Here is a 12,700-nt window from a genome sequence, read left to right as displayed (position 1 = left end):
TTGAATCAGATATCTCAATGTTTTTACTTGGAATCATTGCCTTTTCTTAAACTACCTAATATATATGTCAAGCCTCACTACACGTATTTTAGAAAAGTTCTTTTTCGGAAAAGGGAAGTGTGGAATGTTTTGAGGAGGTTGCAAAATAGCAAAAAGCTCACTTCTGGAGTATGTAGATAATTTTCAGGTTTCAGAGGCTTGTACGTGTGTGTGTGCACAAAAGCGTGCATGTGCACGCATATCCAAGTGTGTTTTCCTGTTTTGCATGTGAAAAGAAGGTCCTAATGGTTCCTCATTATAGTTCCTAGCTTCTATTTTATTTTAGGTAACTGGCTTTATGAGAACAATTATTAGATGAATTGCTTTGTTCCCAAATGTTATATATTTTATGGAAAATTTATAAATGCCCTGAATTCATGTAAGAATAGTTGTTTGGGATTTAAATTTGTATTTTACATATTGGTTATATGACTATGAAAACTTAAGTTGATGATTAATACAGATAAACATGATTTTTGAACCTTTAATAAAGGTTTGTCAACTTTGGTAAAACCAAACTTACATCTTTTTATTAAAGAAAGTTTTTTTAAACCAAGACTTTTTTGTTTGGCATTTTTAGTATACCTTATGTTGAGTAGCCCCAAAAGCCAAGTTCTAAAAAAAGGAAGTAACGTATCTCTTTCTTTTGGGGGGATGACAGGGTGACATAGGGGTTAACTAAATCAATATAATTTATAGGGTTATTTTGAAAGCAAAAGGTAAAATTAAAATACTCATTTTAATGTGTTCTGACCAGGATAGTAACTGAGGGTTTGTTAAATCAGTATTTTCCACTCTTTGGGTAAACTCGTCCTTTTTTTTTTTTTTCCCCCATCAGTTTATGGAATGGGTAAAATATTCACATTATTTTGTACCTTATAAATAAAAATGTGTCATTCAAACTCCCTAGAATTTGTAATGACAACCAAGTTTTATTTACTTCGCATAGGGAAGAATAGCATATAAAATATTCATGTATATATAACTTCATAAAAATTGGGTTTAGCATGTAAAACTCTTAGCCAGCTATTTGCTTTCAAACTTCAAGGTCAGATAATATTTGTAATTTTTGTATGTATCTGTGCACACATGTATGCCAAAGAATTTAGACTTCATTGCATGTTAATTATGGAAAGATACTAAGTTCCAAATGAAAGTGCAGGAGGAGCTTATCTAAAGGTCAAACTCAGAGCAACTCAGCCATTTGGGAAAATGCCTAGATGGTCCCAGAGCTATTGAAATAATTTCACTGTCACAAGGCTGATGTACCTAAATTGGCATCTAGCACCAGAAAACATATGTGAATTCTCATCCTTGGCAATGCCACTTAACCAGGTTGTAATCTCAGTAAAGTAACTTAACTACTGTCTCACTTACTCACTTAGAAACTGGGTGTAGTGATGCTTACTTATCTCATAAGGTGGTCAGGAAAATTAAATGAAATAATGTCTTGAAAGAGTCTGGGTACTCCACAAATGCCACTTCTCTGTTCTTCATCTTCTGTGTGTCTTTAGGCTCCAACTTGAGGTTATTGCCCTTGGACCAGCTTTTAAAAATTATATCTAAACTATCAGGTTTCTCTGCTGGCAATTAAAAAACCAGATTAGAAGGGGCTTTGTGGGCAAACAACATCAACAGCAGAAATGACATATGACAATAAGAAAGAAGATGGAAAGTGTCTGTCTTCTTAATAATTGATAGTCGTAATAATGGTGTTCATAAAAGGTGAAATCTTTAATAAAGTTTATAAAGAAATCATTAATATAGAGAGTATAGTTTAGAAAGATTTCTTTCCAAAGTGTTACCTAACTGTAATCTATTCAATTGTCTTTAACACCTCTTTCATTCACAAGCAATAAGGCATCTAATATTTGATCCACATGATAGGGGCTAAATTACCCTGCGGCATAAAAGACGTCTTTCAGAACCTTAAGAGTTTCCGTGGAAGACTAACATTGTAATGAAAATTAATTCTGGTTATTACTGGTTGGTTCCTTTGTCCTTAAAAACTTTTTCTAATATAAGTAAATTATTGATGCATGTGGAATAACAAATTTACCTTTTTTCTTAGCACAGATTTTATCAACAGTTTTCCAAAGTCTTTTCTAACATAACATATTTAGTTTGTGAAATGCTGTCTAGTGAGAAACTGAATACCTTTATGTATGGTCCTTAAAAATATAGGCATTGCCCATGTAGTGATTGTTCAGAATAGTACATTGCCATTGAGTTTTTATTTTTAAGATGGTACATGGTTATTTATTAAAATGAAAAAGGATATTCTGTCTAGGAAATATTTTATGTGTTTGAATATCCAAAAGGTGATTTAAAAATCATAATATATTTTGACATACTAGAATTCCAAAATAGTAGTAGTTGGTAACAAAAACTGCTTTTTAGTGATCTTCAAGAAAACAGTTGTTGATTCCATCCATATACCAGTTGGCAAAGGGATTTAACATATAAAATAAACCAAGTTCTTGCTTTTGCTTTCAGTGTAACTGAATATTATTTATGGTTCGGAATTTTTCACCTGTTCTACTTAAAATCAAAACACTAAATCAAAATTAAGCATTATTAATAAAGCTGATCTCAGTGACATTTTTAAAGTTTAAACTTGTATTTTTCTTTGTCTTTCGTATCAAAACATCCAGATTTGTATGTGAACTTTAGAAATCTAACTGTGATAAAATTTAATACATTAAACACTAGATTACAGGTGTTTGCTTTGGGAAACTTTTTAACTTGTGTTCGTTCAAATAGTTGTGTAGCTTTGCATGTTAAAAGTAGTGCTTAATGGAATATTATTTTTTGTTGATGATGATTGTTTCTGTTTCAAACTGCATCACAACAACTAAAAGGAAGAATAGAAGAACCTAAAGACTGTGGCTGCTTTGCAAATTCTACTGAATGTGTTGTTTTTTTCCTATGAAGCCACAGAATGAAATAGATGTAAACATCTGTATTAGTTTGTTGTAAAGCATTAACTCTCACCATTTTAAGCTAATTCAGGTATATTGCTGTTTCTTCAGTACAGAATAACAGAACTTTTCAAATAGAATAGTTTCAAAAGTATCAGATGAAGACTGTACTTACAAAATTTAGTCATTAGCCTTTTGGCTATTCAAGCCATTATCCATCCATAGAAGCTGCAGAATTAACTTATTAGAGTATTTTAATTTTCTGATGGTATTGTGGACTATACTTTGATTCTAGGATTTTTAAATCCTGTATTTTTTTGCCATGTGTATCAATTAAAAATCCTGAAAAGATATTATCTTTATTCACCAACACAGTTCTTTTGGGAAGGCAGGAGGAGGTAAGTTTCTTAATATTGGACAAATCAAGCTTCAAGTTTTGTTCTAATGTGAACCAATTAATTGAAAATGTGAATTGAACAAAAAAGCTCAAGTTTTGTTCTAATGTGAAACCAGTTAAATTCATTTTAGGGGTGACTGTATTTGAAAAGTAGCTCTATATACCATTTCATTAGTTCTTAATAATAGGTAATTAATAATTTAAAAAATTCATACATGTATTTTGTATTTTGTGCCTTGGGACCCAGATTATCCTGTGAACTCTAGAAATCTAGGTGATTTAACAAAAATCCTCCATGGAAAAATTGATTCTGTGTTTTGTGGAACAGTGAGAACGTGATTCATTTTATAGCGAGTTTGACTTCCGTTTTGAAATAATTGGAGAAATGAACTTTGCCATAGAACAGTGTCTCCATATTTTAAATTATGGGACTCACCATTTAAAAAATGTTAGTTTATCCCTACATGACTACGTTTGTACTCTTGTCTTAACTACATGGTGCTGTTTATACATTTACATGAATTTACCATAAATTGATGGAGATAATATACCAGTGCATGAGGATTCAAAGAACCTTAGTAGTAACTGTGCATTTTTATATGCTGGGAACCACTGGTACAGTGCTGGTTTATAAACCTGGAGAGGATGTTAAAGTGTAGATTTCCAAACTCCTGCTCAGATAAATCTGATGCATTAGGTTTGTGGTAGGGCCCAGGTAGCTTCATTTTATACAGGAATTCTAGCAATTATGATGCAGATGGTTTAGAAAGGAAGTTTGGTCCTAATTTAGACCTAAGTACCCACCCACATAAACTGTCTTGATTTTCAAGAACCAGGGATCTTGGATATTGATATGCTGTGGCTATCACTCTGAGATAGTCTGTTTCATTTGTCCTTTCCCACTTCCTCTTTCCTTTGTCCTCACTCTGTGGTACGCCAAAATTTTCACTGTTAATCCATTCTAGTATTGGAACTCTTAAGTCTTGGAACTTTTGTTTGTGCATAAATCAGTTGTCAGATATGTTGCCCTAACAAAATATTTATCATTTATTATATTACCAGTGGAATTTTTTTTTTAAGATTTTATTGATTTGACAGAGAGAGAGAGACAGTGAGAGAGGGAACACAAGCAGGGGGGAGTGGGAGAAGGAGAAGCAGGCCTCCGATGTGGGGCTTGATCCCAGAACCCTGGGATCATGACCTGAGCCAAAGGCAGATGCTCAAGACTGAGCCACCCAGGCGCCCCTTACCAATGGAATTTTAGGTAAAATTTTAGATAACCCAAAGTTTCATGTGGATATTGCAGTTAGTTTTAGCCGTAAAAGCTGATAGTAGTGTCCATTGTCATAAAGATGTTTAAAGAATTGTCCATCGCAGTAATTAAGTGTATTTAGGATATTGCAGACTCTAGGGCCTCGCCTTCTCAAGATTGTGCTCCCTGACCCAGCAGTATCACATCACCTGGGAGCTTGTTGAAGTGCAGAATCTTAGAACCCATCCCAGAACTGTCCAGTCAGAATATGCATTTTAACAAATTCCCAGCTCACTGGAATGCACCTTCAGTTTGAGAAGCACTGTCCTAGGAGATTCCTGCTTTAACTTGGGGCTTTTTGCTTCATTCTGAAGTTACAAGTCATTTTTAGGGAGTTCTAGTTATATTTGGATTTTCTCTGCCTACACTGCAATGTTTTAGAACTCAAAAAAACCAGCGTAATTTCTGAAACCATAGAATGTCTTAAACATATGAAGGGTATAATCTTGGGAATGCTTATAATTCCTGAAAAAAGCAGAATGGGTTCCTAATAGTATATGCTTGATTGCTAAGAATCAGAGGCTAGGAAGACGGGAAGACAGGTTACAAAATCGAGATGTTCCCAACTGATCAGGTTCCTACGATATGCTGTTTCAAAGCAAGGAAAGGTAATCCCTACTTAGGGAATTAGGAGACAGCAGCTCTCTTCTTCCTCACACACAACAAGCCTGCTTCTGCATGAGTTAGAGCCTTTGCTCTAGCTCTTCCCTTGTCTGGTGTGCTCTCCCCCAGGTATCCCTTTGCTGCCTCCTTGAAGTCTTTTCTCGCCTGGTACTGGTCGGAATCTCTCTGTTTATTACTGTGACTTGTGCCCACTCCCTTTAATTCCTTTTCCCCTGCATTACAGTTTTCTCTATAGCTTTATTTTTAACATTCTGTATATATTTCTCATTATACTCCTTGCTTTTTGTTTGTTTGTTTTTCCATGCCAGCATATGAACTCCAAGAAGGCAAGACTCTTTGTTTTGTTTGATGTTGCCTGCCCATTGCTTAGAACAGTGCCTGGCACATGCTAGATCTCAGATATCCATTGGATAAAATAATAAACTCTATCATTAGGCTTTTAATGGTATGCGAATGATTTAATATGAGAAACGAACATCAATGTAATAGTCAATTACTTTTTATTGCTATTGAGAAATAAGATTTGCCTATTTTATGAACAAATGACCATTTGCAATATTTTTTCCATATGTTATTTTTTAGAGAAAGCCTGCCAAATATGTCTCTGTTTAGTAAGCTGGGTTTAAGTTCAGGTCCAGCTACGTTACAAGTTGAAGACAGCTGGGTATTTAAATAAACCAAGCTAAGTTATTTATTAGGTTAATTGTATTTGTGAAATCTAGCACAGAGATGATATTGTTAAGCTTGCCTTTGTAGCAACAGGTATCTATTAAACTCAGGACTACCCCCTAATACTTACGAAAATGAACCCTGACTGTAGTATTTTTCAAAAAGGCTGTTGGTTTGTTTAATTTTATTTATACTGTTACCTCTTTTTTTTTTTTAATTTAAAGACCGTTTTTATTTTATTTTATTTTTTTGTTTTATCTTATTTTTGCAGACAGGCTCGAGGAGAGAGCATCCTCAGATAAGAATGTAGACCCACTTTCTGCTCCACATAACCATCCTCCAGAAGATCCTTTTGGTTCTGTTCCTTTCATTTCTCACTCAGGCAAGTTACATATGTAACATCATCATCATTAAAAAATACACTCAAGAACAGCAACAATAAAAATAACAACAACAAAAACCTTCTTAATATAAAGCCAAAGTAAGAATTAGGTGTTAGTTACAGAAAATAGAAAATTATTTTTACCTTTGCTATCCTGGTCTTCCTAATGTCATTCTTTCCATTGGGTTATTCAGGTGTGCCTTTTGCCAACATAGAAAAATGCTGATTTATACAATAGAACATAACTCGCTTTTTATCTTTATTGTTGGATACCAGTGAAACAAATTCATGCATGAAAATATCTCTCCTTTTTATACATTTAAAATACATTTAAAGATATTTTTATACTCAGCTTTTGCTTAAAAATCCTGTATTTTCCTAGTTTATACATGCTCTTTTGTAGTTGTTTAAAAAGTATTGATTTTGTATGTCACAATAATTTTGTGAATATCCTCGCTTTAATTTCTTCATTTTGCTTTAATTTCAATTTAGAATTTAAGTGTCGTTATTACCATTAAGAAATATCTGTAGTAACATTTTCTAAGTAATCACTCAGTAAACATTGTGAAAGATGCTAGGATGGAACGGGATCCCACTTTGGCATAAATCGTTTTGTGTGTGTTTGTGTTCCTAATGGAAAAAAATGAGTTTGATCATAGAAAAGGGAAATATGTTAGAAGAAATAGTGCCTTGATAGAAGGTAAATGTTTTGTTTACCATATTCAAAGTAACTATCAGCCACGTTCTTGCATTCTTTTCCTTGTATTTCTCACTCAAGCAAATTACGTATATGTAATAACATCATTGCTATCATTTAAAAAAATGCACACCAGTGAGAAAAAAGACACACCTTATAAACGAAAGAAAAGCTTATAAATGTAAGTTTAATAAGAAATAGGTGTTCAGGATTTCTGATGAATACATTGAGGCAGTGCTAATAGTTTTTCAGTATTTAGGTTTGCAGCACAATAATTAGGAGTTTCTACATATTTTCATGTTCTATATTTTACTCTTTGCCATTTATTGAAAACAGTGCATATTGTTGTCATTTTCTGCTTGCTTCTTTCAAATTATCTTTTTAATGAATGGCATGACGATGTTAATTGAGTGGGGGAAGACAGTTTACTGTTTCTATTTAATCTATACACATGCACTCCCTCACACCCCCAATAATAGTGCTATTACTTTTTTCAAACAAAGTGTAATATTTCAAAATGGTCATTTTAAGCTCTTAAGAACATAGGTATTGATCTGTTTGTGGCAGAAAATGGTTTCAGTACTGCTGGCTCTTTTTCGTACTCTAGAAGGAGTTATATAATCCTTTTCAGGTTTACACGTATCTATGTAACTTCTCGGTTCTTTAAGATTCCGAAAGAACCCTGGGAAAATGAAGATTGGAATCAGGGACTAGAGTAAGCCTCAAGTGTTCAATGTGTACATTTTTTGAATATGTAAATATTTGTCACTGCTGTGTTCTAGTAGACCATGGTTACATTTCCGTTTTCTATAAGGTTTTTCCTAGAGTTAATTATAATTACATTTATAAAAATGTTTTGTTCCTTTATTTTTATTATGTATCTGTCATTGATTCAACTACATTTAGAAGTATTAATTTCCTCCCATTTTAAGGTGGCTACCGTTTTAATTTTTACCTGGTTACATCTCTCATGGAGGTCTGCAGTCTTCATTGGTTGGTTTCTGTAACTGCCACCCACTTCTCATCCTCCTGTTTTCTTTTGCCCACCAGTCTTTTGGGAATTCCCGGATCTCCTCTCTTTTCTTTCTTGGTTTGTTAGTAGAGCAACCCCTCTACTAGTTTCTTGAGAAAGTATGCGCAGGAGGAAAAGTTTTAACCTTTGCTGCCTAAAAATATCTTTTTTTCCTAACTGATATTTGATTGATAATTTGACAGGGTAAATAATTCTACATTGGATGTGATTTTCCCTGTGAATTTTTGAGGCATTACTTCATTGTATTCCAGCTTAAAAAAAAAAAAAAAGGGCATCAATTAGAGGAATATTCCCTATGCCCCTAACTCTAGATCTCCATTCCCTCTATTATTTAGAGTCCAAAATACCTTTTCCCCCTATTTCTTTAACAGCTGCATGTACTCCAGAGTTGGTACAGTCAGCTGACCTACCTTAGTTTGTTCACATAGATGCATCTTTCTGATTTGTTTGGTGCCTTAGCTTATGCTATCACTTTTTCAGACTTTTCGGAAGCTTAAGTGAAGATAACATTTTGATAGACCATGTCTTAAATGATTCAAATCTAGCTTTTCCTCTTCTTGTTTTTAAACATTTCTTTATGGCCAAATTAAATTTTGTAAATAACCATTTATGCAGAAATCAAATAATTGTATCAAGAATGTGTGTGTTGCTGTATGTAAGGGTAATATCTTATTCCATAAGTTGATACTTTAATTATCATGGAATTGTATTTACCTTTTATGTCAGGTTACTAAACTGTTAGTAGAGTGGTATATCATAATTATAATACTATAATTCCAAAGCAACTTTGGAATTATAAAGTCCTGGGTATAAATCTTAGTTCTATCACAGATTAGCCATGCGATACTGGGTGTTGCCTAATTTCTTGGAGGGTTTCTTTATCTGAAACTGGGGATAATATTAGCTACTGGATGAGATTATTGAAAGAATTAAATAAGAGAACGTTACACAAAGCACGGCATTCTCGGTGTTGTTGCTTTTGTGGCTGCTGCTGGTAGTGCTGTTACATAATATTTTTACTATTTACTAAATTTCAAAATCTTTGTGTTAAATAAGTTGTAGCTGCTGTCCAGCTAGTAGTACTACAAAATTCCAGTAATAATAAGGTAGTATTCTCTTAACTACTGGTACCTTTAAATAAAATGTAGAATCTGTTTATGAAGCTTTTCACTACCAAGAACTGTTTTAATAGTGCTATTTCTATTTTTATTAAAGCATTAACTGTCAGTATTCACTACAATACACACATAAAAATCATATTAAAAGCATGGTGAATACCATGAAAACACACACTTTTCCCCATCAAACCCACATACTCTTCCTTCTCCCCAAGGCATCATTTTTTAAAAATTTTATTATGTTATGTTAATCACAATACATTACATCATTCGTTTTTGATGTAGTGTTCCATGATTCATTGTTTGCCTATAACACCCAGTGCTCCATGCAAAACATGCCCTCTTTAATACCCATCACCAGGCTAACCCATCCGCCTACCCCTCTCCCCTCTAGAATCCTCAGTTTGTTTCTCAGAGTCCATCGTCTCTCATGGTTCGTCTCCCCCTCCGATTCCCCCCCTCATTTTTCCCTTCCTGCTATCTTCTTTTTTTTTTAACATATAATGTATTATTTGTTTCAGAGGTACAGGTCTGTGATTCAACAGTCTTACACAATTCACAGCGCTCAACATACCACATACCCTCCCCCATGTCTGTCACCCAGCCACCCCATCCCTCCCACCCCCCACCACTCTAACAACCCTCAGTTTGTTTCCTGTGATTAAGAATTCCTCATATCAGTGAGATCATATGATACATGTCTTTCTCTGATTGACTTATTTCACTCAGCATAATACCCTCCAGTTCCATCCACGTTGTTGCAAATGGCAAGATTTCATTCCTTTTGATGGCTGCATAATATTCCATTGTGTGTGTGTATGTGTGTGTGTGTGTGTGTGTGTGTGTGTGTGTGTACACATCTTCTTTATCCATTCATCTGTCACTGGACATCTTGGCTCTTTCCATAGTTTGGCTAATGTGGACATTGCTGCTATAAACATCGGGGTGCACGTACCCCTTTGGATCCCTACATTTGTATCTTCGGGGTAAATACCCAGTAGTGCAATTGCTGGGTCGTATGGTAGCTCTATTTTCAACTTTTTGAGGAACCTCCATACTGTTTTCCAGAATGGCTGCACCAGCTTGCCCAAGGCATCATTTTACAGTTAGTTTGTATACCAACACAGGATGTGTGGCTCTGTGAATTAAAGTGTGAACTGCTTAATTTTAATAAACACAACTTTGGAAACAGACTATTTGAAGAATTTTGTTGACATATAAGCTATATTAAGTAGGTCACTGTGGAGTTTTAGATTTCATATATTGCATTTCATTTTTAGTTAGGTTTGGTGAACTTACTCTTCCAAATCCCAGATCCACCTCATTATCTAACAGGAGGTTAAATTGAGTTTAGAGTTGGGAAAGGCCACATTATATAGAGCAAATATTTGATGGGACAAAAACTATTACAGATTGTCAGTTTGAACACTGTCCTTTTGTAAGTGATGAATGTATTGCTTATGTTTTTAGATTCTAGTACGTAATTCTTGAAGATCAAGAATTTTGCTATTCCAAGATGTCAGTAATAATGGTTACCATTTATTGAATTTTATTTTATACATACAATGGAAACTGAGGCCCAGAGAGCATCAATGACTGGCTTAAGGTCAGATAGTTTTTATCTGTCTCTTTTTAAACTCTTTTCTGTAAATAGTAGCAAAACAAATAAAGATGTTAAGTGGCCTGTTTTAAATAAAAATCTACATAATAGAAATGTCAGTTTTGTAGCATTTTTAATCTGGCTGGGAAATACTGTTCACAACTAACATGATTCTCTTTTTATACTCGGGCCTTGTCACTTGGCCTGTCTTCGGAGAAACAGTACAGATTTTGATAAAGCCTTCTAATCCACTAATCCTTGGGCCTGGTATGGTGCATTGCTGGGGAATGATGGCAGGCGGTATGCTGTCAATTCAAAGTGAGCTTTACAGTCTTACAGCCCCTCCCTTGTACCCTAAATGATGAGACAACAGAAGGCATGTCATTACAATAGCAGTTTCAGGCCATTCATCCTCTATAATCTGATAGCAAAGAAAAGAACATCAAAATAAAATTTCATTGAAACTGGAAGCTTCTTATATGATTAAAAATGTACCACCTGTTTTATAACTAAAAGAGTTGTCCTCTAAAAGATGGAAACCTGATTGGAAGACTATGATGCAAACATGTGCCTCTCCCCACATTTTTGACATTTTCTAAATATTTTGAATTTTTTGATACAGTTTATGAAAGTTCATTTATGTGATTCAAGAATACATTATTTGCAATATTTATTTAAAATAATATGGCATTAACTAGGATTTCACTCTTCTTCCCAAAATGTGTAAAGGAATACTATAATAAATATATGAAAATATGAAAACTCACCTTACAAATTTAGCTTTTGAGTTTGGAATTCTCTCTTGGACTTGGCAAGACTATGATGTCTTTGAAATTTTAATATTTAAGAAATTTCTTTTTATGAAAACTCTAGCATGAAATGGATGAATTTATATTCTTACATTTATTTGGTGGATTCATGTTCTTAAATTCCTTTGGTGAATTAAGCTTATTCTTCAGAAGCTCCCAGTTTTTTTACCTGGTTAGTCATTTTCCAGATCACTAGAATCAGGAGTAGTAGGTGAGTTTCACAGTTGTTCAAGTGAATGATAAGCTTCTTGAAGTCAGGAAATGCTTTATTCATCTTTGTGTGCCATACAATACCTTGATGAATGAGTTTATTACTTTAGTAATCTAATATAATGTCTCTCTCCTTATACACACACACACCCTAATATTTAATGAGTTTTTACTAAATAAAATGAATATTATTTAATGTCCCGCTCTATCAGGTAAGTTCCATTATTGCCTTTATTTTATAGACGAGGAAACGGAGGCTTTTTTGGATGTTTATCTTCTGTGGATTTTGTAAAGTTGAGTTTTAGTTCACTTGGTGATGAAGCCTTATAGTATTTCTAGAACTCTAACCTACAGACTATAAAATACTCAGCACAAGATATGTATTGACAGTTCAACAAAACACTGTTTGCTGAAGTAGAAACAGTATTGGGCTTTTTTTTTTTTTTTCTTAACTTTTCAGACATAGCTTTGTAAAGGAAATCAAAAGAAATTCAGGACAGGTCTGTGGGTGTCTTTTTCTGGGGGTTGACGAGCTATGTTGAATATTTGCTGGTGGTGATGTTCTACTGGTAGTTTAATTGTAGCATTTACAGATGAGAGTTTTAAACTAGTGTCAGCAGAGAAGTTCTGGCTTTGATGTGTATGGCCTTAAACTTGGGCGTTCTTCAACTTTTTCCTAGTTTCATAGTCCTTGTGTATAAAAAGACTACATCTCTAAAAATCCCTTCTTGTTTTTTGCTTTCAAATATAGCTGAAGCTATGAAATAGGGTTAAGGTCACCAAAAGAAAGAAACGGAAAGAGAAAAGGGAAAGCCAAATAATGAGAACTGGATAATAACAATGCATATCTTTGAAGTGGTAGGAGGTCATGCCAATGATCTGACATAGA

General features: G+C 34.0%; 1 protein-coding gene across 3 annotated transcripts in view; it reads left to right on the top strand.

Moving 5' to 3' along the window:
• BMP2K (BMP2 inducible kinase) overlaps positions 1 to 12,700 on the top strand; it is a 136,784-nt gene that overhangs the window by 103,538 nt on the left and 20,546 nt on the right. For all 3 annotated transcript variants that reach the window (XM_028100760.2, XM_028100759.2, XM_088021141.1), the window contains exon 15: positions 6,234 to 6,344. In XM_028100760.2, the coding sequence (XP_027956561.2) occupies positions 6,234 to 6,344 (111 nt within the window). The remainder of the gene's footprint in view (positions 1 to 6,233; positions 6,345 to 12,700) is intronic.

The sequence above is a fragment of the Eumetopias jubatus genome, unplaced genomic scaffold (genome assembly GCF_037043125.1).
Source record: "Eumetopias jubatus isolate StellerSeaLion01/CBP00866 unplaced genomic scaffold, mEumJub1_p1.0 scaffold_2, whole genome shotgun sequence".
Lineage (NCBI taxonomy): Eukaryota > Metazoa > Chordata > Mammalia > Carnivora > Otariidae > Eumetopias > Eumetopias jubatus.
The sequence above is the reverse complement of the archived record's forward strand: the minus strand, read 5'-3'. Positions and strand labels throughout refer to the sequence as shown.